Source organism: Haliaeetus albicilla, chromosome 9, assembly GCF_947461875.1.
Source record: "Haliaeetus albicilla chromosome 9, bHalAlb1.1, whole genome shotgun sequence".
Taxonomy (NCBI): domain Eukaryota; kingdom Metazoa; phylum Chordata; class Aves; order Accipitriformes; family Accipitridae; genus Haliaeetus; species Haliaeetus albicilla.
This window is the reverse complement of record NC_091491.1, coordinates 14,244,871-14,271,763: the sequence shown is the minus strand read 5'-3', so window position 1 is coordinate 14,271,763 and position 26,893 is coordinate 14,244,871. Positions and strand designations below refer to the sequence as shown.

Sequence of the window (26,893 nt, the reverse complement as noted above, 5' to 3'; positions counted from 1 at the left end):
CATAGCCATGCAGGACGAGAAGGATGGAGATTCGGATAAAGGACTCTTTATGGATGAAAGGCTGGTGGAAAACATGGGCAGCCCAGCCAGCCCTTTGGTTAAGGATGCAGGATCTGTGTGCGCACTCCCAGTGAGATGGGGCAGCCATGGGAACCAGCTACTCCACCAAAAGTGACCCACAGCCAGGTGGGTGTTTGCATGTTGTGCAGGTTCTGCACATCTCAGAAGGTGGAACAAGTTGCCCAGGACCTCTGCTGTGCAGCGAGATTTTTTGCTGTAATTCTGGTTTTTCTCAGTCTCAGCCTCGGAAGTTTGAACTCACAGTGCCAAATGCCGCCCTGACGTGTTTATTAATGCTGATTGTAAAACCTTGGCAAAAGCATTCACCATCAGGTCTGCAGAAATCCTGCCGGATCCGCTGCCTTCCAACCAGATGGGCCTTATTAAGAGATGTCATAGCACTAACAACAACTGACAGCTCTTGGACTCCCTTCCCTTCTCTGTTCTGTGTGCTCCGAGCAAGGCAGCAACCTGAGCTGAGAGCTGAGGGGAGGCAGGAGCTCACTGTTCCCATGCCTGTCCCAAGGGCATGGAGCCGGGGCTCTGCCTTGGCATGGGCTCCTGCACCCCAGATTTCTGTCGTGTTCCTCACCTTCCCTCCTCCTCCTGTCTCCCTTTTCCTGCCGGAGCACCCAGCTGCACGCAGGTGTGTGCAATGAACTGTCACCCACAGCGTCAGCTACTTGAGGTTGCAGGTGATACATTAATATCTCTGTACAAGAGGGTTTTTCCATGTACTTCGTTGAATGTGTGATTTTTCCACTATGCTATTTACTTGAGTTAAAATAACCGCTGTGAGCACAGATATGGCAGTCTACAGAGCTGTTTTCTACATGTTTTAGTAACACAATAACATGCCAACATTAGCAGACACAGGCAGAGCACCTCCTGTACGGCTGGGCTGAAGCATCCCTCATGTCTTTGCTCTGCGTTTACACTACCGAGGTGTAATTTTGGGGAGCAAGATGGTTGGAACGTGGATGGGAAGGTGTGACATTGCACCCTGCATTTCGGGTGTGTGGCTGGCCATCCCCGGTGCTCTCTGCTGACGGCTTCTGCTGTTGTGATGCTGTGATGCCTTCCCTTTCTCACCCATTGCATTGTCACTGTGGTCATCATCTTCTGCAGACTCAAGGTCACTCAAGGGGAAACAGGACAGGGCTGATGTTTAGCAGAGCACCCATGGGTGCTCTGACTTGGCTCATAGCACTGCTCTTGGTCACCCGGCTCCCTCCCACCTGGGTTTCCCCAGCCCGTGCTGAGCTCCCAGGCTCAGGAGGAGCCGGCGGCTCGCAGGCTTCATGCCACTGGTCGCCATCTCAGCCTGAGGTCCTCCTCCTCCAGCCTCAGGGAGAACGCCGCTTCGCCCAAATCCCTGACTCACTCGCACCATCTTTCCCCGACAGCAGGCTGGATCTGTGCAGGAGCTGGGCTTGGGCAAGAGCTGCGCAGCCTTGGAGAGCTGCTGCTGGCACTGCTGCGTGTCTTGCCTCTGACTGCATTGCTGCAGCTCTCGCTTGCTGCCAGCCCCTTAGATTCCAAAATCAGAAATATGTCACCCTCCAGAAGGTCATCCTGCCTAAAAGTCATGCCGTTTGGTCTCCAGGTGCAGGAAGCAGGGATGGAATTACCTGGCAGCCAGCAGTGGAGATGCTGTTGTTTCCCCTGCTCTGATGTGCAGCACGCCTAGGCAAGAGGCTGGGAAAAGCCCACTGGGGTGACACCAAGTTCTTTGGGAAAACACATGGTAATGAAAGCAGCCAAGCAGCCAAGCAGCCAGCTGTCCTGCCCCACCAGAGGCTTGGCTCGCTGGGCACTGGAGCCCCAGCACAACCCCCGGGACACCCCAAATCACCATGACCAGTGGCTGGGAAGGGGCCAGTTTGATTGCGCCAGCATCTCCCGCCTCTATGGCTGAGTCCCTCTCGGGGGACATCCCATCCCTGCCGCGTTTTCTAATTTCCAGCCTAATCTGCCACTCGCCAGGCTCACTGCAACTTAATATAATGCTGGTGACCACCCACAGGCAGAAGCAGGAAAGTTCGTCCCTGCTTGTCCTGGGGGGCACCACCACCGAGCAGAACAAAACCTGTAAAAAAAAAAAAAAAAAAAAAAAAAGCAGCCTGGAAATTTCTCAAGTGTTTTTTATGTTTTGGTTTGTGTGGTTTTTTTCCCCTTTTGAAATTTACCATCTTTCCTCTGGTCACTGAGAAATAACTGGGGGGGGTGAAGGGCAGGTGAACAGCTTTCTGAGCAGCCTTTGGAGCAAGAGCTGGGGCCAGAGGAGCCTGGGCTCATTTTAATTGTATCTTGACTGCAGTGCTCATTACTCAGAGCCCTAACGGGCTCTGTGGTTCCCATTTGTAATCACACATTCAGTAAAATAATCAAGTTATAATTGCTAGGGATTCCTTCTCTGCTACGTAACAGAGCACAGGCAGGGGAGGTGGCACTGCAACTGAGCTAGCAGCAAACCTCAGCATTGCCTTGGGTCAATGCTTCAAGAGCAAATTAACGAGAGCGAAAGCAAAAAGAGAGCTGATAAAAATCCCTCAAATCTGCCCAGACGATGAAATGACACTTTTAATGTCTCCTTTGCTTGTTGCACTGAGAAAAGCATCCTCTTCCTTTTGGGTAGCCCTAAAATAAGTCTTGCCCTGCTTCTGTGCCTCTGCCCATGCCTCCGGGAGCAGCGGGGGCTGTGGAGTCCCGCGGGTGCTGGGCAGAGTGGGCAGGGAAGGGATTTCAGCCCCCAAAGCTGCAGGGACATGTGCTTTCTGCCTATGGCTTTGCCAGCCCATTTGCCTCCTGATTCCCGCTGGGGTTTGGGTCCTGCCGGGGAGAACAAGTGAAAAAGAAGAAATTACTGAGCATCAGAACAAGGAATTGTTAAATGACTCAGGTTTAAGAAGGACAATTTTCGCCAGGCAAAATGTGATGGCTTTTTTGGATGGGGCTAGAAAACAGGGCTGCAGCCCTCATCACTCCAGCTTTCATCACATCGCTTGCATTAATTCAGAGATCCAGGCTCGGCCAGCCCCGGCCTCGAGGAGCAGGGCTTGGCAGGAGCGCTTTGCCAAGGAGGCACGGGCAGTGGTGGCTGTGGGGTCTCTGGCATGTGGTGGGTCATCACCGATCGGCAGCAGGGAGCTATTGGCATGGCGGGGAGAGTATTGGTAAGCTGATGGGGACGGGTAAGAAGTTATGAATCCCCAGGGGGACAGATTATGAAACAGCAGCGTCCCCACGTCAGCACATTATTCTTCCCACTTCTCTGGACCCATTTTTTTTCACCTCCAGCGTGCTCAGAGGCTTTGCAGCTGCTGCCAGCACTCCCAGACCACAGTCACTGCCCCCCCAGCAAAGGGACCCTCCTTCTCCCGTGAGTGCAGAGTACTGCAGGATGCATGGTCAGAGTTTTCAGGCCTGGGGACTGGTCTTTAATGCAACCATAGGTAGCTCCTGCCCACCCAAATCCTGACACCAGTGTCTTTCCCACTAAGGGAATCAATCTTGGGGGGGTGAATCCGCTGCACACAGCCCTTTGAGGGAAGTCAGTGTGTGCTGGGACACAGCATGCAGATCTGCAAGAGAGAGACATTTTCACCAGGGCTTGTGCCTAATCGTAATAATTTTGTCTTTCTATCATTTTAATCTACTAATTAATCCCTGGAAGGAATACCTACTTGGATGCGGGGAAAGGATGAAATGCTTTCATCTGGATGTTCTGGGAGTGTTTCACCAATAGCCTGGTCAGAGCATTAGCAAATCCAATGCAGAATGGGGGAGTACAGCATCTCTGCTGGGCTATTGGCTTCTCATGGTCGAGCTGGACTCCCTGCCTCAAAAAATATTCACGCACTACTCACGCAGGGCCCAACCCCTGGCAGAAGCCCCTGGAGCTCCCAGACATCTGGAAAGCCCCGCAGGGGCCGCTGCTGGCCAGAGACCATTGATGGAGGTAATAGCACATCCCTAGTGCATCAATCCCGCAAGGGCCAGAGTCAGCCCTGAGCTGGGCAAGGTTTCATCTGGTGCAGGGTTTCTTTCTGGGAAAAGAACTCCGCGTCTGCCAGCTGAGCCTTTGCAGGAGGTATCTCTGCCTGCCCAGCCCGGAGCCGATGTGCCCTGGTACCCTGGGCGAAGGTAATAGTGGGTGTCCAGCCAGAAGCCTTCCCCATTCTTCCTCCTCCTCTTCGTCTCATCCACATGGTTGGCAACCCACCACCTCCCTGTGGAGACACCTCCCCGGGATGGATGAGAAGTGACCCGGAGCCATCAGAGAGGACGAGGACAGGGCTGGGATGCTGGTCTCAGCGGAGAAGAGAGGTCACCCGCTTTGGCTAGGTGCTGACCCAGGTTTACAACTCCCAAGGGAGACGATCAGCGTGGATGGGAGTGCGGGAGCTCGGGGCCTTCTTTCCACTGCTCGGCAAGGTGAGACTCCTCTGTGCTTCGCCACAGCCCATCACCACGGGCTGGTGGGTGCTTTGAAGGGATGGGCCTCTTGCCCAGGTACAGATGACATGAGTGCCACCAGCTCCCCTAAAACTGGCATGACCCTGGGGACTCTGTCATCCTCAGCATCCCAGCCAGGAGCCCCAACCCATGTCTCTGGGGTCCCAGCCAGGAGGGAGGGAGGGAAAGTGGGGCTGGGAGTGGAGAGATCCCAGGCGTAAAGCGGGAACATCATATGGACTGGCATGCCAGAATGCAGCTATGGCTGTGTGTTCTGATGCTCCCTGTTCGTTTCTCTCAAGAAAGTTCGGTCTCAGCTGTCAGTCCCCTTCTCCTGTTTTTCTTGAAGTTGGAGAATGATGTACATGGATGGCATCTCTAATTAATATAAATATAGCGAAACATAAATAATAGACATGCCTGAAATAGTGTCACCCCCGAGCAGGCAGGCGTACGCGTCATGGAAAGAAAATAAAAATGCTTTTTATCTGTTTCGGCATTTTTTTGTTTGTTTGTTTTCAGTAGTTTGTTCCGTTCCTTAGGAAAAAGCAACCTTTGCCATGGGTGAAACGACTCAAAAGCAGGACAGACCGAGGTGCAGGGAGGGTAAAAAGCCCCAGGGAAGAGAGGGGATGGGGATGGGAAGGGATGGGAATGGGGATGGAGATGGGAATGGGGATGGGGACAGCGGGCGGGGAGCGGCGGGACACGGTGCGGTGCCGGTGGGAGCTGGGGAAAGTCCTGCTGCTATCGCGGGGCGGGGGCGGAATTAATAATAAATGAGGTTTATGATGGAAACGCGCCTCCCGGTCCTCCCCGCAGGCGGGCTGTTCCCGCCCCGCCGTTTCCCGGGCACGGGGAGGGGCGCGGCGCGGTCGGGGCCGCCAGGCTCTTCCCCCCTTCTCCTCCTCCTCCTCTTCCTCCTCCTCTTCTCTCTCCCCCCGCCCTCCCCGGCCGCCCGCCGGTGCCGGCGGAGGCGAGCGGAGCGGAGCGGAGCGGGCTGGGCCCGTTCGCATCCCCCCGCCCGGCTCCGCCTCGCCGAGGGAACGGGGAGCTGCCGGGCCGTCCAGCGAGGCCGGTAACCGGCAGCCCCGGAGCCGCCGCCACCGGAGCGAGCTGGCCGGTCCCCGCCGATGGCACCGCGCCGCCGCCTCCAAGTAAGGGGACAACGGGGGGGGGGCGGTGTGTGACAACCGGGGACCCGCCGTGGGCTCGCCACGGCCGTGGGAGAATTGCCGCGACCCACGCGGGACCGCCGCTCGCCCAGCCGCCACCTCCCGCCCCGGCCGGGACCGATTTGACGGGGCTCGTCGCCCCTCCCCTCCCCCCCCTCCGCCCCGCCCGCTGGCCGCGGTGGCCCCCCGGGCTGGTCCCGACCCCGTCCCGAGGTGTTTGGGCCAGGTTTGGGGAGCGGGGGACATGTCTTCGAGGAGCAGGGCAGTGCTGGGGTGCGGGAGCCGGCGTCCACAGGTGCCCGGGTCGGGGGGGGGGGGTCGACCCCTGGGTAAAGGTGCCCTAAGGGTCAGGAAGGATGGGGCAGCGTCCCCTTGTCCCCCAGGGTGGAGAAGATGGCTGCCACCGAGCCTTTAACGCAGCCTGGGGAGGCTATGCGATCTTCACCGGTGTCTCGGTGTGTGTCGGTTCTCAGCTTTGCTATAAAACCACACACCCTTTCGATGGGCAGAGAAAGAGCCCAAGTCAGCTCTTCCCCCACGCTGCCAGGCTAGAAAAGCTCGTTAGTGTCTTTCTCGTTAAGTAGAAATTGCTGGGGCCGTTTGTTTTGGGGAGCAGGAGGACCGAGGAGGCGTTCAGCATGCCGGGCCTGCGGAAAGAGGCTGTCTGTGACTTGCTCTTCAGGTTGTTTCGGGGGTTGAAAGGGGAGAGGAACATATTTCAAAGCTACCGGAAAGCAGCGCTATCCCACGTCAGGTGCAGTTAACCCACAGGACTCGCTGCCGCAGGATTCTCCCAGGGAGAGAGCTGGGGCTTCCCTGTGCTGGCAGCGGGAAGCCCTCAGTTTGTAGGTGCGAGGTGATGGAGCCAGGATCCCAGGGAGGATCCCAGCCCCCCGGGCTGGGGGACCAGCCGCTGCCTCCCTGTCTGGGAAGGGGCTTTTCCAAGAGACAAGCTCTGGTCTGGCTGGGACCTGCAGGGGAGGTGGCGAGGGGATGAGTCTTGCTCAAAAAGCATCCTAGCTTGGATCTAGTCTGCTCTGAACTCAGCCAGCAAAATTATTCTCTAAAAAGGCAACAGTAGTAAGTTGGGAAGTTGTTGGTGTCCCTAGGGTGTGAGCCGAGCTGTCCTGGCCCTGACGGGCTGATGGCGGGAGAGGGAGGGGGGAACTCCAGAGGGGCCGTGCTGGGTCCCCACTGCCCTTACGCAGCTGGGCTGAGCTGAGCTCTCCCAGCTCCCAGTCGGGAGTTGGTACGTCCGCAGCCCGACCCTGGAGCCAGATGGGCAGCCATGGCCACCCTCCTCTTCCCATGTTGCTGCCTGGCTGTGTGGGAGAGAGCACCCACCACGTTAGAGCTCGTCACGGTGGTGGCAGATGTCTCTTCTACCTGGCTTTGCCGTCAGGGAGAGGGGAGCATCTCTTAGTGAAACGCTGTTCACTCGCTTAAAAGCTGCCAGGGAAGGATGCCCCACAGCTGGGAGCACGCGCAGAGGCCCAGCAAGGTGCTCCTGGCAGATGTGTGCACGCGGCAGGGTTTGGGGTTGTGCACCAACAACCACCTCTGTGTTTGCTGGACCGCTGCCGAAGGCAGGGAAGCGGGCAGCTGGCACAACGCACCGAAAAGCAGCTACTCCAGGTGGGAAGGAGCACCTCTCCTCCCCCAAGAGGTGCTCGGGGCTGGTGGGCGCAGGCTTATGGGCAGCTGCCTGCATGGGTGCTTCGGGCACCCTTGCTAGCACATTTCATTGCTCCAGTGCTCGGCGCTGAAAGCAAAGTTGGTGGAAGGTACCCGGGCAGCGTGTCTGGCTCTGTGGGGGTGGGTGGACAAAGGGCTGGGGGAATGAAGAGAGCAACAGGCAGGCAGGATGGAAAAAGCAGATCCCGAGTGTCCTCTCAGGCTGGCAAAATGCAGAAAAGTGCATTCTCCTGTCATTGCAGAAAATAGTTTGAGCGTGACTTGGTTGGGGTTTGTTCGCTGCAGTGGGACAGGAGGGATTTACACTCCACCCACCGCCTCAGGGGCCTCTCCCCAGTCCAACACAAAAATAGGCTGATCTTTCCAAAAGATGGGGCGGGCGGGCTGGAAAATGCCATTCCTGCAGGGAACCCCTGTGCTGCTGCTCCCGGAGAAGATGTTGCGAGTGACTGTGGCTTTTAGCGGGCTCAGCCAGGGATGCCAGGGAAGAGATCGGCTTTGGGCCGTCCCGTACCCCACTGCTGTTACAGAGCTACAGCCTCTGCATGTGCACGTGTGTGTATGTACAGCAGGAGCTTTCCCTCCTCGTGACAACTCCTGAAGCTCGAGGAGCTGATGTTTTTCCTTCCCAAAGGGCATCAGAAGAAGAAATCTCCTGTGGGCAGGGCATGCACTTGCAGCCCCATCTGCCTGTCCCTGCAGAGCCAGTTGAAGGCTGGAGGCTCTGCATGAGCGGCCGCTCTTCTGCTGGCACCTGGAGGCTCTGCTCCAGCTTGGGCAGAATTAGGTCTCCATCACTAGCTCCAGTCCCGGAGAGGGCAGGCGGGTGCCGGTGGAATAAGCCCTCCCAAACCCACGGCAAGCCCCATGGCACTGGGCTGCGCGCTGGGGGAGCAGCCCAGGAGCTGAGTGCTTCCTCCTCGGCAATGCCGGGCAGTCGGGGGTCAGTGGGGAGGCTCACGGGCAAGGGAGGTTGGCTGGAAAACAGCTCCTCTGCCCTCCCATCTCTGCTCCTGGGAGCCCCCCGCACACTGGGGGTGCCTGTGGGCAGCCCTTTCTGGTGGATACCAAGATGTGCCTATTGCCCATAGCTTGGCTCTGTCGCCGCCTGCCCGGGCCCCACTTGCCGGCGGAGACTGGCCCATCGCCAGCTTCAGCCTGGCATCTCCCTTGTTGACGTGAGCATTTCAGGCCCTACACGGCCGGGCCCTGGCTCCCACTGAGCTGCGCCTCTGCCTGCACCCTGCGATGGTCCCCACGGTGCCTTCTTCATCACCCCTCGCCCAGCCCTCAGCTCCCTCCCCTGGCCCTGGGTCTGGCAGGATGCTCTGCATGGGGGCTTCCTGAGGGGTCCGGCACCAGCTAATCCCCTGGGAGGGTTTGGGAGGTGGTCGGAGCTCTCCTGGCTCCCCCCATCTCCATCCTCCCCCAGCCACTTCAGCTGCCCTGAGTCACACCGCGCCGCCAGTACTGGCAGAACGGCAAAGCCCACGCGCGTGGCTGGCGGGCACGGAGCAAGGAGGGGGAGAGGGGCTGCGTCCTGGTAAGCGCTTTCAGGCAGGGTAATCTGGTGTTATTTGTAACACTAGTAGGGGAGCTATTTTTAGAGAGAGGCAAATTTGATATAATAGAACATAATTTGCCACTGACAATTCAGAGAGCGGCCAAACGAGCAGCAGCTGGATTCCTAAGGAGGCTTTTTCCTGCCCTTCCTGAAATCCAAGGCTGACGTGCCAGAAGTGGCATTTGTTATTCCAACAATTGCTGGGGGAAAGCCCCTTGGGATGGCCCAATTAGCTCTGCTTTGCTTTCCTTCTATTGCTTTGTGCCGCCCCATAACCCGCTGTTAAAAGAAGCAAGGAATATTTTTGCTGCCATCCGTCGCGGGAGGGCTCGGTGCACCCGAACTCCTTTGGGCAGCTGGAGCTAGCCAGGTCCCCCCCTTTGCCTTTTCTTCTGCGGGCTGAGCCAGCTCTGCTCTCTCAGTCTCTGCTTGTATAAATTTAGGATGAAAAATAGGTTCTGGTCAAACCAAACAGCTCATTTGCCAGGAAACGGAAAGCCTGTGTGCACTCCTGGAGGGTTTCTAACAGACTAAGTTCTCCTGGACTGGCCTCAGAGATACCTCGGGACAAACCCTTCATCCTGGAAAGGTGCAAACACCATATTCCTGCTTGTCCTTTCCACGGAAAACCGATGCCAGTGCAGGAAGACATTGGGTAGTTTTTTGTCGATCCCTGAAACTGTTGTGTCCAGCCTGTCCCCAGTTGGTGGCATGGGGACAAAGAGCCGCCAGAATGAGCTGGGATGGCCACAGGCTGGAGGCGAGTTGCCATGGGGCCAGCAGGACCCCGGCGAGGGTGGGGAGGTCACATTTCCCTCGGGGTTGTGTGTTCTCCCCACACGAGCGCCCCAAGGACAGAGCAGTAAGGGCACGTGGCATCGTCCCCCCAGCCCGGAGGCAGCCGTTCCCCTGCTGCCCTGGGCAGGAGTAGCAGAAGCATCCTGGGGGGGGTCCCCCAAGCCCCTGCCAGCTTAGCCCCCACCGTGCTCCTGGCAACCTCAGAGCCATGTTGCGCTGCAGCCAAGAAGCCCCAGACCAGGGGACAGGATTGCGGAGGACAGTGGCTGTGCCCCCCGGGGCTGTCTCCTGCTAGCAGGGGGAATTGAGAGCCAAGGCAGAGAGCTTTTCTGGGTGGCAGCAGCACCTGCCCAGCTCTTGGAGAGCATCCTCAGGCGGCAGCATCCCTGGCAGGTCATGGCTTCATACCCAGCAAAATTTGCCGCGAGGCAAATCCCCACTGCCTGCCAGCCGACCCCGCACGGCACGTGGCTGCAGCAGCTCCCAGCAGTGAAGCAGGGTGTGCTCTGAGCTGCAGCTCCCGGCTGCTCTCGGGAGGAAAGGGCTGAGCAGGACTGTGTCATTTAACTCCAGCGAACGTGTGCCTGGGGTTTGATGGGCTTCTCTCCAGGTGTGCAGTCACTCCCTGCTGCTGGAAAACCTCTTGGCTGCATTCTGGTGGGTCACCGTCCTCCCCAGAGCCCCAAGGAGGGGTCTGCAGCACTTCTTCCTCCGCCAACACGGGGCTTTGCCCTTGGGCCGTGTCTCGCCCTGAAATACTTGCAGTGGCTGGAGTTAAAGCCAAAATAACGTTAGTAAAGAAAATCAGTTTTGCTGGGGACTGAGCAGCAATGCTGCCCTGATTGTATCCCAACAGCCCCGTGAAGGGGGTCACATCTCCTTGCTGACACTGGGGCTTGCCCTATGTGGTTGGGATGAAGGAGAAGGTCTATCCCAGAGACTGACTGTGGGGGTAATTCTGGCGGATGAGGGGTTAAGTGCCTGCCCCCGGTGCACTCTGTATGTGACCGTCCCTAGGGACACTGGCTGGGGTTGGTGTGGCACATGGGAGCCAGCAGGTCCCCAAAATGACTCGCTCACCTTAATCGAATACCTTTTTCCACGAATGAAAAGCCATGCCATGGGCAGCCCAGCCAGCCGTGGGGGGTGCGGGTGCTCCCTGAGCATCACCCCAAGTTATGTGGCCCTTCCCAGCTTGCTCATGCTCTCCTTTCTCCAGTCCATCAGCTCAGGTTGGTGGAAACGGTGAGCCAACATATAGCAGGGAGACATCCCTAAAATTGAGATCAAACTGCTGTAATCTGATCCTTGAAGAACAACCACCTCGATGGCCAGTTGCCCTTTCCCCCCGTGACTGATGTGGTTAAGTGAAGACGCTAATGAATTTTGAAGCTTGCAAATGGCTGGGCTGGAGAGGACTGCTTGGTTGGAGGTCCTCTGACACTTCCTCTGTGGTGCAGGTTTTTTCAGCCCAAGCAGGTTGCCTCTCACCCAATTTTGAACGTGGATTTTCATTTACAATGATTCTCGGCGGTGGAGCCAGCTAAAGATCACCACCAGCTTTGGAGATGGAGGTGCGAGCTGGGAGTTTCCACTCGTTCGGATCCTCTGCCTCTGGGCACCACATCTTCTCCAATTAATTATGTCCTTCCTTCTGCTCCCATCATGCTGGGTTCCCCTGGAAAATGCTGGGGGTAAATAAGGTGACAAGCTTCTTTCCCTGCCCGTGTCGAGCCGCAGCCTCCAGCCGCTGAGAGTTGCGGCCATTGCAGGTGGCACTGCTCTGGCTCCATGGCAGAGGGGGTCCCCGGGGACACCGAGCCCTGGGGATGGTGACGTGGTGAGGTTCCTCCTTGAGCTCGCCCCTCTTTCTGCCAGCCCCCCACTGCGGCCAATGCACTCCTCTGTTCCTTTGGGGCACCTGGAGCAGGGGTCCACCACATCTGTGGTGGGGGGCCATCCCCAGCTGGGAAAGCACCCTTGCAACCCATTTCCAAGCTCATGCCCCCACTGTGCCAGCTCTGCTGACCATCACCACCGTGGGCGACTCTTCCCCCCTGAGCGGAGCCATGGCAGGGCAGCCTGTGCAGGCAGGAGCCAGCCTCTGCCTGCTGCAGGCAGGGCGCTGCTGACCCCCTCCTCTCTTTCTATCCCCCCTCTAGGGAGGAAGGTGCTGAGCTCTGAAGCTCTGGGGTTTTGCTGCCCGTGGGCTCAGCAGGATGATGCCAGCCGGCCGAGAGCCCCCCGCGCCCCTTGCGGTGCCAATGTGACCAAGCGGCCGGCTGGGAACCGCAACGCCAAGCCTGGCACGGTGAGCACAGCAGCTTGTGGCCCGCGCTTTGGGGCCTGCCACCCAAAGATGAGCGATGGCGGGTGGATCTCGCTCAGCCCCACCGAGTTTGCCCAGCTCCAGCAGTACACGGACTGTGAGTACCCCACACCCCCCCACGCATCCTCCCTGGGACAGGGAGAGGGGTTTTACAAGTCCTGTTGATCTGTGCTAGACTGGCGTCCTAGATGTCTTTGGTGTCCTCCTGGAGAACTAGATGACTTCTTAGGTTTTGGATGGGGAGGCTGGGAATGTCCCTGACGTCCAGCACCGACTGGTGGGGCACGGCAGAGGAGTCCCCATGCCTGCGTGCCTGGGAGGATTTAGCTGAGCACAAGCCCCCCCTGCTTTGGGGGACGCACACATGAGCACGGCTCAGTGCCTCCGAAGGCGGCCGGCTCCCACGTTCGTTAGCAAAGCGAAATGCCAATGAGAAAAGCAGGCTGGCTTTTCCTAAACACACGGAGCTGCTCCATGGCTCGCCTCAGGTTGCCAACCCTCTGCAGTAATTTTACTTAGCGCTTTTGCAGAGCAACCCTCTCCTGCAGCTCCTGCCGAGGAGAGGAGGTTGGCAGTGATGCTGTGGGGTCCTGGGGCTGCGAGCAGCTGGGGAGGGAGCTTGGGCAAAGCCCAGGGGTCCGAAACCAGGTCCTTGAGGTCCTACCTGCCCGAGAGCCGGCATGTGGGCATGCTCGTTGCAGTGGGCAATGGAGAAGCAGTGCAGCCTGGTGAGGTGCTGAGAGCAGGGCAGGGTGGGCAGGAAAGCCCAGCCGGGACCGTGGGATGAAGGTAGAAGGGGTGTAAAATCTCCAGGGCACTGCTTTGTAGAGGCAGCGTGGCCCCAGGGTGAGCAGACTCCTGCGGCTGCGCGGGAGAGGACTGGGAGGCAAAGGGGACCCCAGGAACCCCCTGGGGCTGTTCTCGGGACGGTGCTTGGGGCTGCTGTGCGTCGCAGGGGCAAGGTGAACCAGGTCAAGGCTCGCAGCGTGGGGACGCACAGTGTCCCAATGCGAAGAGCCCAGTGAAGCTGCCCCCAGCACCCTGCCCGCCTGCCAGGCATCCTGGGCAAGGGCGGGCAGGGTTGCGGGCAGAGGTGTGTGTGCAGAATCGCTGTCTGCATCTTGTCCTGCCTCGCCGGAGAACAAGCTTTGCTTTCTTGAATCACAGACCATAAAACACCATCTGTAATGCTGAGCTCAGAACATGTATGGCATCTTCGTTTCATTAATCAAAGTGTGGCGAGTGAGGCTGCAGCGTGGGCAGCTGCCCCCTCCCCGGGAGGGTGGCCTGGCACCAGGCCAGGGAGCAGGGCTCAGGGGTCTTCCCACAGGTCCTCCCCAGGCCTGGGGCCAGGACCTGCGTCCTCGAGCTCACACTGGCCCCTGGTTGTGCTCTGCGACCCCCAGACCCGCCCCAGGCATCCCGGACAGTTGTGGTCCAGCACCAAGCTCCATCCCCAGCATCCCCAGCAGAGGGACGGAGGGAGCAGAAGCCAGCACAACCAGCCCACTTGGAGAAAGGATTTCACAGTAATTAACAGGGCTGGTGTGTCTGAGAGCCTTTTAAATGGACATGCCCAGAGATATGTGTCTGGGCTTAACATTCCCTCCCCTTGATATTTTCTTCTGTTTTTCCCTTGTTTCCCAATTTTGGAAGGACCTAGGTGCCTCCAGCTCTGAGGACACCCAGCCAGGGAAACTCACAGGCCATTTACTATTGGTGTGGAAGTTTGCACGGAGCAATACCGTTCCACTTCTCCCTCCTGGCACCTCCTAGAGATGTCAATGGGCAGCCCAGGGCAGGCTCCAGGGATGGCTCAGGCTGCCAAGGGGGTGCCAGCAGACACCAGCTCTCAGTGTGGGGGTGGCCACCCAAAACCTGTGCAGAGGGTCCGGGGCAGGGACGGCCAGGGCATCGCCCCCAGAGCAGCCGGGACCAGGGAATGGTCTGGGCTTTCCTTCCTCAGTGCCGCAGCTTCGCTCTGGGTCTGTGTTTATTTTCATATAGGTAGGAGGAAGAGGACCCATCCCTGCCGGCCAGCTTTACATGTATGTTCTGCTCTCCAGAGTCATGGGGGGGAAAGTAGGGCACGGGTGGCCCCTTCCCAGGCATGGAAGGAACCAGAAATTGTATATCCAGCAGATAAACTCGTCTCCACCATCCCACTGGTGGCCTAATGGTGAAGGGGGCTTGCTGGCGCCGTGCTCAGTGCGATGCCTTTGTCTCCCCAGACTCCACCAAGAAGCTCAAGGATGTCCTGCAGGAGTTCCACGGGGACGGCGTCCTCTCGAGGTACAACCCCGAAGAGGTATGGCCCTGTCCCTTCCAGCCTCCCCCATGCTGCTGGCAGCTCCCAGCTCCCTACCAGGCCCTGCAGCTAAAAGCAGCCGGGAGAAGGCAGGTCTGTCTGTCTGCCCCCCCACCTCTCCCCACGGCCATGCTCCTGGGACTGGGGAAGATGTTCTCACAGATTGGGAGCATCTTTCCCAGCCCCCGGCCATCCCGGGGACCAGGCTTTCCACGTAGCCATCCCACCCCATCCCACCGATGCTGGCAGGACCCTGCAGCCATGCTGCTGTCCCGTGGTGGCTGCCGGCTGCCTTGCTGAGAGCATTTTGGGGCATCTCCTTGCCAGGCAGAAGCTGGGAGGGACTTACTCTTTCTTCGCCCAAAAGCAAATAATTTTGCTGTTGCCAGTGTGGGGACAGGGGAAGGCTCTGTGCCTTCTTGTTCTCGCCTGGGGAAGGCTGGGGTTATTTTTTCCAAGTGGTGCTTTCAGAGAGACCTATTAGTGTGCCAGCAGGACAGAGCCTTTCACGGGGACCATAATCACTAGAAACGAGATGAAATGAGAAAAATCAGTGGGCTGAATGCGACAAGGAGGGGCAGCAAAACTACCCAGCTATTCAAGGGCACCACAGGACCCTCGCTCCAGCCGGGGCCACAAAAGCTGTCGGGAAGGCAATGTCCTGATGCGGTGGGGATGCCCAGTGGGGAAGGAGGAGGCAAGGAGACCTCGGGAGGATGAGAGTCCCCAGGGCCTGGGGGTGGGCTGGAGGGTCCCGCTGCTCCATGCCTTGTCCCGCCGGAGAGGGAGGTTTTCAGAGCACAGCTCGTTACACCCCTCTGCCTCCAAAAACCCCGGCCTCCTTTGGCTGTTCCAGAAGGTCTCTAGCTCCCACTCATTTGCCAAGAGCTGAGCACCTGGTTCTGTTGGAGCCTCCTGCCCCTCCAGCAAGCTGCCCACCACGCAAGGGGTCTTCAGACCTGTTGCTGCCCCGCCACCAGCAAATGCCCTCCCACCGCAGCTCTGCCCTTCCCTGCCACTCCCCCTGCTCTGACCCTGGCTGCTGCGGCTCCCATCTCTGCTCTGAATGCCGCTGGCCTGGCTTGGCCGTGCCTGCCCCCAACAGCCAGCCAGCACTGGGGACTTCTGGCCCTGCTACCTCTGGATCCCTTTAGGTCCCACTGCTGGGATTTGAGAAGCCAGTGGTTTTGGGGAGGGCTCTGCAACTGATGTGCCTGGTGAGGGGGGGCCCAGGGCATGGGATCCCCACCCTGCCAGCAGCTCTGCACCCCATGGTGTGCTCGGGGCACCTCCATCATCCTCCTCTGTCCCCTCCCCAGCCCATCGACTACGAGGGCTTTCGCCTCTTCATGAAGACCTACCTAGAGGCGGATGTGCCCGAGGAGCTTTGCCAACACCTCTTCACCTCCTTCAAGCGTAAGATATGCCAAGCCTCCCCCGAGACCCAGCGTCAGAGCCCCGGCGTCTCACAGCTCAACACCCTCGGTGAGCCAGCCCTGCCCCTGCCCCCCAGCTGGGCACATCATGGCATGGCGGCATGTTGGGCTCACCCCCACGCCACCCCATGGGGACGAAGGTTGCAGGGTGGCACCCGCAGTGGGTGGCATCGGGTCCAGCACACAGCCTGACGTATGGGTTCCTAGGGACCCTGCGCTCCTTTGCAGAGGAGAGGGCTTTCCCCCGGGGGGAGACCCATGAGGCATCATTGCATTGATTCCTCCCTTTCCTCCATGTGTTCAGAGCCCAAGTCACTCAATGCCGGCATCTCCATCCAGACAGAGGTGGCCTATGCCCCTGCCGCAGGTACTGGTGTGGGCAGCCACTGAGCGCACGGGTGGCTGCACGCGGAGCAGGGGACATGTGCCAGGCACCCAGCTTCTGCCTCCCCTGGCCCCAGCCTGGGCGGATTTGCAGCACGTGGAGACATCTGCTGAAAGGTCTATAAACTGCAAAAGAACAGGGAGAACCCTCCCTGGGTGCTCTGCTGCCACGTCAGGGCTTGGGAACAGCTCTGGCTGGTGGTGTGGGGACCACATCCTCCCTGCCTGGTCCCAAGCACCGTGGCAGCTGGCACCCAGGGAGCCATGGGGCCAGGCAGGAGGTTGAGGGGCCGCCCGCGGTGCCCCTCGGAGAGCCCTGGGGCTGGGATGCCAGCCTGCTTTGGGGCTAGCAGAGGACCCTGGGTGAGCGACTGGCACCCATGTGAGGTTCCTGGAGGAAGGGGCTTGCTGGGCACAGGCACCCTGGTGTCACGCTGCCCACGAGCATCCGTCTGCTTTGCAGGGATCAATGGGAAAATGCTCCTAAGTGCCCTGGGACGACACACTCCCGAGCCCAAGAGCTGCCACAGCAACGCGGCTGAGCTGCAGCCGGCATCCCTCACCCCGGCATCGATCCCCAATGCCTCCCCGAGCTGGTCCAGGTCATCCTCCCAGAAGTCCACCACCGGCACCCCTTCTGCTCACAACTCCTCGGGCTCTTCGAAGATCTCCTCCGGGTCCCTGCTCAGTCCTCAGTCGCCAGGTGAGCTTGGCCAGGGGTCCATGAGGGACACAGAGAGTGACAAGCCCTCCCCGGTTTCCCAAGCTGCGGAGCCACACCTCACCCCAGCAGCACAGCCGGTCAGGTGCCCAGTGCGGTGGCGGTGACCTTCCAAACTCGGCGGGTTCCTGGCATCTTGACGCCTTTGCTTTGCAAACTTAAGCTGCCGATCCCGTCCCGCAGAGCCCCCGCCAGTCAATGTCTTAATTACCTGCCGGCGAGGGGGGATCGGAGCGGTGAGTCACGGCTGCCTCCAGCCCAGCTCCTGCCAGCCACCGATGAGGGGAGCGCTGGGAAGGGCCCCTCTGCCAGGAGCAGCCATCTGCCAAAGACCGCTGTCGGCATGGGCAGCCGCGAGCATGGGGGTGTCCCAGTAGCCCGTCGAGCTGCCCCGCCACCAGCCGAGCTTCTCTCTCCTTCTGGCTGGGTGCTTGTCCCTGGCAGAACACATCCCCGGGGGCTCCTGCCGCTCATCCCTCCCATGCCTGCAGTGCTGGCGGTGTAGGGGTCTACGCTCTGGGGACCGACGGACAGTTTCCAGCCCTGCTCCTGTCTGTGATGGCACGCAGCCCCACGCCGAATGGGTCCCTGCCCCAGAGTTTACGTGCTGCCAGCCCTGTGTCCCACCTGGGGACAGCTCCTGGCCCAAACGGCCAGCCTTGTGCATGGCCTTCATCCCCCTCTCCCTGCTCACAGGCACGAGGACTGTGGAGAAGAGGTTACCCTTCAGCCTGCGGAAGAGCCACAGCTCCCTGAAAGCCACCCCCCCACCACCCCCCACCCCCCTGGCCCAGGTGGTCCACCTGAAGGACATCGTCTGCTACCTGTCCCTGCTGGAGAGGGGACGGGCAGAGGACAAGCTGGAGTGTAAGTGGGACCCTGGGACCACAGGCTACTGGTCATGCCACGTGGAGGAGGGGGCATCGCCCTGGGGGGGGTTCGCCCAAGGAATAGCGTGGGGCTGGGCGCTCCTGCTTACTTTTTAATGCTGAAACGTTAAAAGCACTTGGGAAAGGCACTCAGCATCGCTCCTCTGCTCCCGCCTGCTGGGACCCGTGTCCAGGTGGGGACCACGGCTTCCCTCCAATACCCCACAGCCCATTATGGGCTCAGGCCACGTCTTGCCCAGGCTGAGCTGGCATGGTGTTGCTCGCATCCCACAGCCCCGGCAGCCCCAGCACCGAGCGCTGGCTGCCCGGGCTTCCCTGGGGCTGGGCTCTAACCGGCAGCTGGCTTCTTTTCTCCCTCCAGTTATGTTTCGCCTCTACGATACTGATGGAAATGGCCTCCTGGATAGCTCGGTAAGCTTCCCTCGGGAGAGAAAGCCGGGGCCACTCGTGGGGCTGGAGACATGCAGGATGCTATCGGGGTGCCCACTCCCCCAGTGAAGTGCTCGGGGCTGAATAGGGATATGGGAAGGGAGGAGGAAGGCAGCAGCATTTGCTGCGGGGCTGGACTGTGGGGCTGGGGAACACACGCCAGCTCTGCAGCATCCAGCAGCAGCTAGAAAAAATCCACCCACCAGTAACTGGAGCTCTACATCAGGTCACAGTGTTTCAGAAAAGGAAAAATCGTGCACACCCTTCCCCCAGGATGTTTTCTCTTTGTCCTTTGGGTATCTCCCTTGAAACCCATTGCAAATAAAAATCTGTTTTATCAGAGCAGTTTGTCTGAGGGAAAACCCACTGCTGGTTTTCTGGCAGATTTTCAGAGGAGAAAGCAGCACCCAGCACCCACTGAGTAGTGGGGTGTTGCTGGCCCCCTGTGCGGGCAGGGGGCCTGAGGCAGCCTTGGGCGTATCAGGACGTAGACCTGATATGTCCCCAGTTTGGGGGCTTGAGGCTGGACACGCCACTTGTGCCAGAAGCCATCCCTCAGCGCTGGGTGCCGTCGTCTTTCTGTGCTCAGGAGCTGGATCGTATCATCAACCAGATGGTGCACGTGGCTGAGTACCTGGAGTGGGATTCCACCGAGCTGAAGCCCGTGAGTGCCAGGGCTGGGGGCAGCCGGGGGGCCGGGAGGGGCTCTCGGCCATTGCCAGCAGCTGGGGTTCGCAGGTGGCATTGCTGTGTCACCACATCTCCTCCCTCCCCCAGATCTTGAAGGCAATGATGGAGGAGATTGACTATGACCATGACGGGACCGTGACGCTGGAGGAGTGGATCCGGGGTGGCATGACCACCATCCCTTTACTGGTCCTCCTGGGGATGGAGACGGTGAGTGCCCGTGCGGGGACCACCTTCGGCTGCATCCAGCCACCCTGCCCGCTCCCTGAGGAAAGCCCGGGGCTGGCAGCAGTGGAGAGAAGGGTGCTGATGGAGGGTGTGCAGGGACCACAGGAGGGCACCCTACCCCCGGCAATGGGCCGCGCACCTGTCCAGCACCTGCACAGCCCCACGCCAGCCCCCGGCTCCCCAGCCCCTGCAGACAACCCCACCCTGCCTCTGCTGACCGGCCTTCACCCCCCAAATCATCACAAGCTCAGTTTTGAGCTGTGGTCGTTGCCAGCTGCCATGCCTAAGCAGGCTGGGTTTGCTCCTTGGCATCGTAGTGCACTCCGGTTTGATGAATATTTAATCAAAAAATAAGATGAGCACCTAAAATGCCAGCCACTCTCCTGGGGTGAGCTTCAAAGAGCAGAGGGAGGGTGGTTTGAGACCTCCTTATTTCCCCTATGTTGCTTTTTCATCCTTTTGGGCTTTGTTTCATTGGGGTGCATCCCTGGCCATTGGGTAATAATTTGCAGGGGAAGTCCAGGTTTTTGCTCCCCAGTGCCTATTCTGGTTTTTGCTTCCCATGGAGAGGCAGGGGGGCAGGCTTTCTGGCAGGAAGATTCAAGAAAATGGGGAATTTTAAGTGACTCCTGCAAAGCGCTTGTGCCTGGACCCAGCTGCTAGAGATTTGCTTTGGTCACCCCATGGTGGCAGTGGCCTGGTCCCAGATGTGGAGTCACTTTCCCATCAGCCACCAGCAGAGCATTCCCACGGCTGGGCTGTGCCGAGGGGCTGTGGGGAGCTGGAACTCCATGCCAGGAGTGCCAGGAGCTGGACATGCCCGGGGAGCAGGGGGACGTGGTGGCAGGAATGGTCGGGAGAACAGCAGGGAGAAGCAGAGCAGGGGGAGCCCATGGTCCAGATGGGAGCGAACTCCCACAGACATGCTGGGGGCTTTTACAGGCTGAAAAGCTGATAAAAGTGGTGGGCTGAGTGGGCTGGGACCCCCAGCAGGGGAGTGACCCCCCTCGCCCTCCACTCTTGTGCTGTGCAGAACGTGAAGGACGATGGGCAGCATGCCTGGAGGCTGAAGCACTTCAAGAAACCTGCCTACTGCAACTTCTGCCGCACCATGCTGCTGGGGGTCCGCAAGCAGGGCCTCTGCTGCTCCTGTGAGTCCTGGCCCCCCATGCCCCCAGGCTGGTGGCTCCCACCCCATCCCAGTGCCCCAGGGAGGGGGGACTTGTCCCTGTTGGTGCTCAGTCCTGTGGGTGCTGCAGGATGAGCAGGGAGGGGGCAGTGCCCATGCCGGTGAGTGATGCTCACCAATTTCTTCTCTCCTGCCAGTCTGCAAGTACACCGTCCATGAGAGGTGCGTGTCCAAAGATATTGCCTCCTGCATCAGCACCTACGTGAAATCCAAGAGAAACACGAGTGTGAGTAGGCAGCTGGTGTGTTTCTGAGCCCGTGGGTCTCCTATGGAGCCCTCCTGGAGGCAGCACCACCAGCAGCAGCTGGCCCTTGGTCTCCTGCCTTGGTCCCCCATGGCTTTTTCCCCTGGGATTTGCCCCTCTGGTCCTGGGCAGCAGCTCACAGGCATTCCCAGCATCCAGAGCCTGGCAGCACACGCCCTGTCCCCAGCCCCCAGGGACCTGCAGGATCCCCAGTCCTGAGGTTTGCCATGGCTCTGGGTGGAGGACGGGTGTCCTCGATGCACTGCATGGAGCAGCAGGGAGGGAAGGCGGCCATGTGAGGGGCTGGTTTGGATCAGACAGCACCCCTGGACAACAAGCCACCCTTCAACGTCATGGCAGCAGCCCTTAGCGGAGAGGAGACACCCACAGGTCGGTGGGTGCTGCGCCCGCAGTGCCCCCCGCTCCGTGCCTTGCAGGTGATGCAGCATACCTGGATTGAGGGCAATTCCCCCGTCAAGTGCGACAGATGCCACAAGAGCATCAAGTGCTACCAGGGCATCACCGGCCTGCACTGCGTCTGGTGCCAAGTCACTGTGAGTAGGTGGGCGTGGGGGGCCCAGGGTGTACCCTGGGGTGCACCCTGGGGTGCACCCTGCAGCGCACGCTGCATGGCCAGCCCTGGGGGAGGAGAGGCTCACAAATGGCCTGGCGTCCCCTGCCCGACATCCCTTCCTCCTGCTCCCTCCAGCTCCACAATAAATGTGCCTCCCACGTGAAGCCGGAGTGCGATGGGGGCCTGCTGCGGGACCACATCTTGCTGCCTTCCTACATCTGCCCCGTCGTCCTGGTAAGTTCCTATCCTTGCTGCTGGGTGGCAGGGACCTGGCAGGGCATCGCCGCGGCTGACCTGCCTTCCCTGGCTGCCGGCGCTGCCTTCACGAGGCAGCGTGCACGTCCATGCCTCTGTTCCCCAAAGGACAGGCAGTCCCACTGCCGGAGATCGGAGAGCGACTCCCCTGCCAGCACTAGCCCTGAGGACAACCAGGCCTTCAAGTTCAACTCCACCACGGTGGATGGGCAAGGACTGCAGGTAGGTTCCCACGCCGGGCTGCCGGTGAGCTCTGCCACCGGTACGCGCCAAGCCCCGCAGCGGCCGGGTGTTCGCAGCCGCGCTTTCTGCCCTCCAGATCAGCCCCCGGCCCGGGACGCACCCTCTCCTGGTGCTTGTGAACCCCAAGAGTGGAGGAAGACAAGGGGAGCGGTAGGTGGGGTCCTGCCCGGGGAGACCATCCCCCTGGGGTCGGGGGCTGCCAGTCCCTCGGGCTGCCCCGGCACCTCTCCCAGAGGGGGACTCGCCCCTGCGGCGTCCCTCACGCTTCTCTTGCCTTAGGGTCCTCCGGAAATTTCACTACCTGCTCAACCCACGCCAAGTGTACAACCTAGACCGCGGCGGGCCCGCGCCGGGGTACGGAGATGCTGCGGCTGATCCTCTGCCCCCTCCCGCCGGCCCCTTCTCCCCCACATCACCCCTTGTCTCTCCTGGTTTTCTCCAGGCTGAGCTTCTTTCGGGACACTCCGGATTTCCGCGTCCTGGCCTGCGGAGGGGACGGCACAGTGGGCTGGATCCTAGACTGCATAGGTGAGCGAGGAGCAGGCATGCTCCCGCAGAGCATCGTCCACCTGCATCCTCGGCGATCTGCCGTGGGTTCCCGATATTTCCTACCCCCGGCGAGAGCGGGGTGGGGGTCCTGCCAACAGCATCGCCTCTGGGCTGCCGGCCGAGGAGGGACATGGAGAGGAGCAAGGAATGAGTCCTTTCAGCCCCAAACCTCTCTTTCCCCTTGAATTGCAGACAAGGCGAACTTGGTGAAGCACCCACCGGTGGCTGTCCTGCCCCTGGGAACAGGCAATGACCTGGCCCGGTGCCTGCGCTGGGGAGGAGGTGAGGCCAGGCGAGCATTGCCCGGAGGGTGGCCGGCCCATGGGAACCATCCGGTGCAGCTGGGTGGGTGCTGTCCTGGGGGACAGAGGGCTCCTGGGCTCTTGGGATGAGGCTCGGGGCTGCATCTCAGCCCTGGTGACTCCTGATGGTGCCTCTAACCCCTTCCAAAAAAAGCAGCTGCTGCTTTCTAAACCCCCACCAGCCAGGTCCTCCCCAACAACCTTTTTCATCTGGGAGAGCTGTGCCATTAGCTGAAATCTCTGCCACCACTGCAAGGATGAGCTGAACATCTCGCTGGTGCCGTAGCAGCAGCCCCAGCCTGCCCTGGATGCTCGGCACCCAACTACCTCTGGCCCCACATGATATGACTGTGCTCCCCTTCACCCTCCTTCGTCCTTCTCTAATGCCCATCTTCTCTCCCTTACAGGCTATGAAGGAGGCAATCTGATGAAGGTCCTGAAAGACATCGAGCACAGCACGGAGGTGATGCTGGACCGCTGGCAGATAGATGTCATTCCCACTGACAGAGAGGCCAATGGAGACCCTGTCCCGTCCACCATCATCAACAACTACTTCTCCATCGGGGTGGTGAGTACTGCAGGGCAGGGATGGGTCCTAAGAGCAGCCCAGAGCACAGCACACATGTATTCTAGCTGGAGACAACAGCACAGCACAGAACTAGTAATCGGTGCCCAGACCAGCGCTGTGCCGTGCCCTCCGGAGCTGCCTGGCCATAGCAAAGTGGGCAGAGAAGAGCTCTGGAGGCCAGCGGATCGGGGGGCTGTCCCCTGGGTCCCCAGCACAGCGTAGCCTCAAACCCACCTGGATCAGGGGATTCCCAGGGCCATTTCCAACTCAGCCGGTGGGAAATGCCTCGGCTGCCGTGAAGTCGTTGGAGCGATCCAGCCTGGTGGGTGCGCTCGAGGGGTGCCAGCCCCCCCCACTTCCCTCCTTGTCTCCTCCTAGACTCATCCTTAGCCCTCTTCCAAGCCAGCCCTGAGTTAATGCCCGAGAGCAGGGGCTGGTTCCTGGTGACATTCCTCAGAGACTATAAAAGCCTTTCTAAGTGTTTGGTGAAATTCTACATTTCAGCTTGAGTCTCCCAAGCTGGGGACTCTCCCTCCCTGCTCTTCCTTGCTCATGTTCCCACCCTCCCTCCATCTCCCGGCATTGTTTTTCTGGTATTACTGTCATTTGTAATGGCAGCACTTAAATGCATAAACAGGCATGGAATCTCTCTCTTCCCAGCCGGGAATATTGCAAGACCAAGTGTGTGGGGAGCTTAAATAGGGTTCAGAGAAGTTTGGGGTCCCAGGGATGGGTTGAGATCTGCTGGACACCCCACCTGAAGCTTTTGCCGAGACAGCATCCATCGTCAAAGCCCTGCTTTGGTGCTCAGACCTGTGTTTCCCCATGTTTTCCTAACCCAGGGAGGGTTAGGGAGCCTGGGGAGTACGGCAGGCCTGTGCCATAGGGCTTTCCCCAGCACCGGGGGTCAATCCTGGGAGTGGCAGGGCTTTGGATGAACAGCAAAGCGGAAAGCACTTCTCTTCCCAGGGGCTTGCAACATCTTTGTCCTGGGCCATGGGTACCTGAGCAGTACCACCACGGCGCGGGTCACCCACCCGGCAACGCTGCGGGATGCTTCTAGTTTCGCATCAGCTCCTGCTAATGCCAGGGCATGTCACTGCAGGTGGCATTTGGTGACAGCTTCCAAGTCAGGCTTAAACATCCCCCACCTCGCATAGGAGAGGTTGCAAGGAGTTTCAGGAGAGCTGCCACCCTGCCAGGGGAGCTGTCAGGGTGCCAGGTCCTGGGGTGTCCCCAAAGCCCCACTGCCCTGCTGGTAGCCCTTTCTCCCTCCCTCAGCATCACCTCCATGTGGAGCCCCTACGATGAGGGAAGGAGGCCAAGTGCACTAATTATGTCTCGCTTAACAAGCCCGTTCAATGCTTTGTGAGCAGCCTGGCTGAGGGTGCCTCCATCGCCTCGGCGTGGCCCCCACCCTGTGCCCCCGTGCCCCAGGGACCAGCTGTGAGGGCAAAGAGCTGAGCCCCCGTATCGTGGCACTTGTCCACAGGGTGCAGAGGGGGGGTTCTATTTCCCTGCTGCGCCGCCAACGTCTCTGCGCTCCCTCTCGCTGCAGGACGCCTCCATCGCCCACCGCTTCCACGTCATGCGAGAAAAGCACCCCGAGAAATTCAACAGCAGGTAAGAGCTGCCCATGGTCCCCCGCAAAAGCCTTGCACCATGCCAAGGGGACATACTGGAGCCTGCTCCCATCTCGCTGGGCTCCTCTCACCCCTCTCCCCATGGGACCGGCGACAGCCCCAAGGAGGTGGCCCGGTGTTTGCCAACCTTAGGGCACGGGCAGGGGATGCGCCAGGCACAGCCAGGGGACAGGGGCTAGGCACAGTGTGGGTCCAGGGTGCTCCTTCGGGCCCCATGCAGCGTGGCAGGCTGCTCGAACTTGGCCGCGCACCCAATTACGTTCATTCATGCTTTATAATTAGCACCAAATTCCAGGACCGGCAGGAGCAGGCCAGGCGGCGAGGGCAGGGCAGGCAGCAGGTCACAGCTCGCTCCTGCTGTGCTCGGGGTGCAGGGAAATGGCATGGCGGCAGCAGGAGCTGTGGCTTGCAACCCCCATCCCCATGTTCAGAAATGCCTGCTAGAAAAAAAACAAATGGACCAAAGTGTCAGGCTCCGCTCTGAAATTCAGCTCCCTTCAGCTTACAGCTCCCCCTCGAAGCCTGGCGCAGCAACTGATGCAGGGGATGAGCAGTGGTCGGGGGCTACCTGGCAGGGTGCTGGGAGGGTGCGAGGCAAGGTGCTGAGGTGGGGGACATCCCCTCCATGGGGTACCCTGTTCCCGGCAGCCCTGTCGAGAGACAGCAGTCCACGCCCAGCTCTGCTGAGAGCCGGTGGAGGAACCCCATCCCGTGCTGGGGGACCACCCAGCACCCGCATCCGTGTGCTCCGCAGAAGGGTCAGAGCCAGGTCTGCCTGAGCCAACCCCTGTCCCACAACACAGCTCCCTGGGGCCGTGGTGCCGGCCGTCCCTCCCCATGATGGCTCGTGTCCCCATTAATGGCTCGTGTCCCCATCACGATGGCTCCAGAGAGGCTCTGGAAACCCATCCTGCTGCCGGCTGGGCTGGGGCGAGGTGCCGCTCCCGAGCGGGATGTTGATGCTGCTCTCTGCCCCAGGATGAAGAACAAGCTGTGGTACTTCGAATTCGGGACGTCGGAGACCTTTGCAGCCACCTGCAAGAAGCTCCACGACTACGTTGAGGTGGAGGTGGGTTTCCCAGCATGGTCCCTGGCTCCCACCACGGCACAAAGGCTTTTTGGGAGATGTCACCCATGGGTCCTTTGGGCAGAGTTTTTGGCTGTTCGGGGAGGGGATGCCGCGGCAGCTTTGACCCCTTACGGCAGTAGGAGGATGCGGTGACTGGCAGGACCCGCTCTTCCACCATGCGGCGCTTGCTGCAAAGCTGGCCAGCTGCAGGCAGAAGAATAGCCCTGTACTTCCCCCCGCGCCCCCCCCCCATCTTCCAGCTGTATTTCAGAGCGTGCCTGGAATATTCTCTCTGTAAACTCCGTGTCTGCTCCCAGCCCTCGTTGGATGACATGGAAACAGCCTTTAATTAGAGCGGGGAGGAGGGCCCATGGTTGCTAAGAGCGCTGTCATTTCTCTGCTCTCGCTGGGGGGGTTTGGGCCGTGCTTCGCTGTAAACTTCCGCCTCTTCTTATCTCTGGATAAACGACCCTTTTATAACTTAGGCTTGAGGGCAAAGGGGAAAAAAACCATCACTTGCTGCAAAGGGTTGGCGCAGGTCTGACCAGGTGGTGGGCACAGGGTCGCTGGCAGTGGGCAGAGAGCGGGCAGAGCCCAGGGAGCCAGCGGCGCGGTGCAGCATGTGTGGCCATGGGCAGAGGGACTTTGAAGCCTGTTTCTAGGCGAGGAGTTTCAGCCCTTCCCAACAGCCGAAGGGGGTAGCTGTGCCCTCAGCAGCTGGTAGGTAGGGGCAGGAGCAGGGATACAGCTGTCTCACCCCCTTCACCGGCCACACACCAGCATCCCGGGGCAGATAAAGTCCAGGTCCGTAGGGTTTGATCCTGCCAGAGATGGGCACGAGGTGCCCCACATGCTGCCCACGCGCTCCCCACCAAGCGCGCGTTGGCAGGAAAGCGTTAATCCCGCAGTATTTGAAGTTGAAAGCGGCAGCCTGTCCTCCCTCCGGCTCCCAGGCAACTGTCAGCCTTGCAGAGAAATGGCAGTTTTGTTTTGGAAATTGGCACTCATTCCCCTACAGCTCCTGGAAATGAATTTGCTTTTTTCCCCAGCTGCAAATTTCTACTTCCAGCATCGCTGCCAGCGCGCCGTCAGCTG

At 59.8% G+C, this 26,893-nt stretch overlaps 1 protein-coding gene across 3 annotated transcripts in view; it reads left to right on the top strand.

Moving 5' to 3' along the window:
• The first annotated feature begins 5,387 nt into the window (after positions 1 to 5,387).
• Positions 5,388 to 26,893, top strand: part of LOC104323045 (diacylglycerol kinase beta-like) — a 29,144-nt gene continuing 7,638 nt past the window's right edge. Inside the window, exons 1-21 of one of the 3 annotated variants that reach the window (XM_069791712.1) lie at positions 5,388 to 5,675; positions 11,913 to 12,176; positions 14,311 to 14,387; positions 15,707 to 15,872; positions 16,671 to 16,910; positions 17,625 to 17,795; positions 18,180 to 18,229; positions 18,837 to 18,911; positions 19,025 to 19,144; positions 20,196 to 20,313; positions 20,489 to 20,577; positions 21,009 to 21,149; positions 21,305 to 21,403; positions 21,533 to 21,646; positions 21,744 to 21,817; positions 21,947 to 22,021; positions 22,110 to 22,195; positions 22,409 to 22,498; positions 22,926 to 23,086; positions 24,645 to 24,709; positions 25,708 to 25,798. In XM_069791712.1, the coding sequence (XP_069647813.1) occupies positions 12,110 to 12,176; positions 14,311 to 14,387; positions 15,707 to 15,872; positions 16,671 to 16,910; positions 17,625 to 17,795; positions 18,180 to 18,229; positions 18,837 to 18,911; positions 19,025 to 19,144; positions 20,196 to 20,313; positions 20,489 to 20,577; positions 21,009 to 21,149; positions 21,305 to 21,403; positions 21,533 to 21,646; positions 21,744 to 21,817; positions 21,947 to 22,021; positions 22,110 to 22,195; positions 22,409 to 22,498; positions 22,926 to 23,086; positions 24,645 to 24,709; positions 25,708 to 25,798 (2,169 nt within the window). In that variant the 5' untranslated portion in view covers positions 5,388 to 5,675; positions 11,913 to 12,109. Of the gene's footprint in view, positions 5,676 to 11,912; positions 12,177 to 14,310; positions 14,388 to 15,706; positions 15,873 to 16,670; positions 16,911 to 17,624; positions 17,796 to 18,179; positions 18,230 to 18,836; positions 18,912 to 19,024; positions 19,145 to 20,195; positions 20,314 to 20,488; positions 20,578 to 21,008; positions 21,150 to 21,304; positions 21,404 to 21,532; positions 21,647 to 21,743; positions 21,818 to 21,946; positions 22,022 to 22,109; positions 22,196 to 22,408; positions 22,499 to 22,925; positions 23,087 to 24,644; positions 24,710 to 25,707; positions 25,799 to 26,893 lie in introns of those variants that run through there. The other 2 variants (XM_069791711.1, XM_069791713.1) reach the window with 2 other exon arrangements.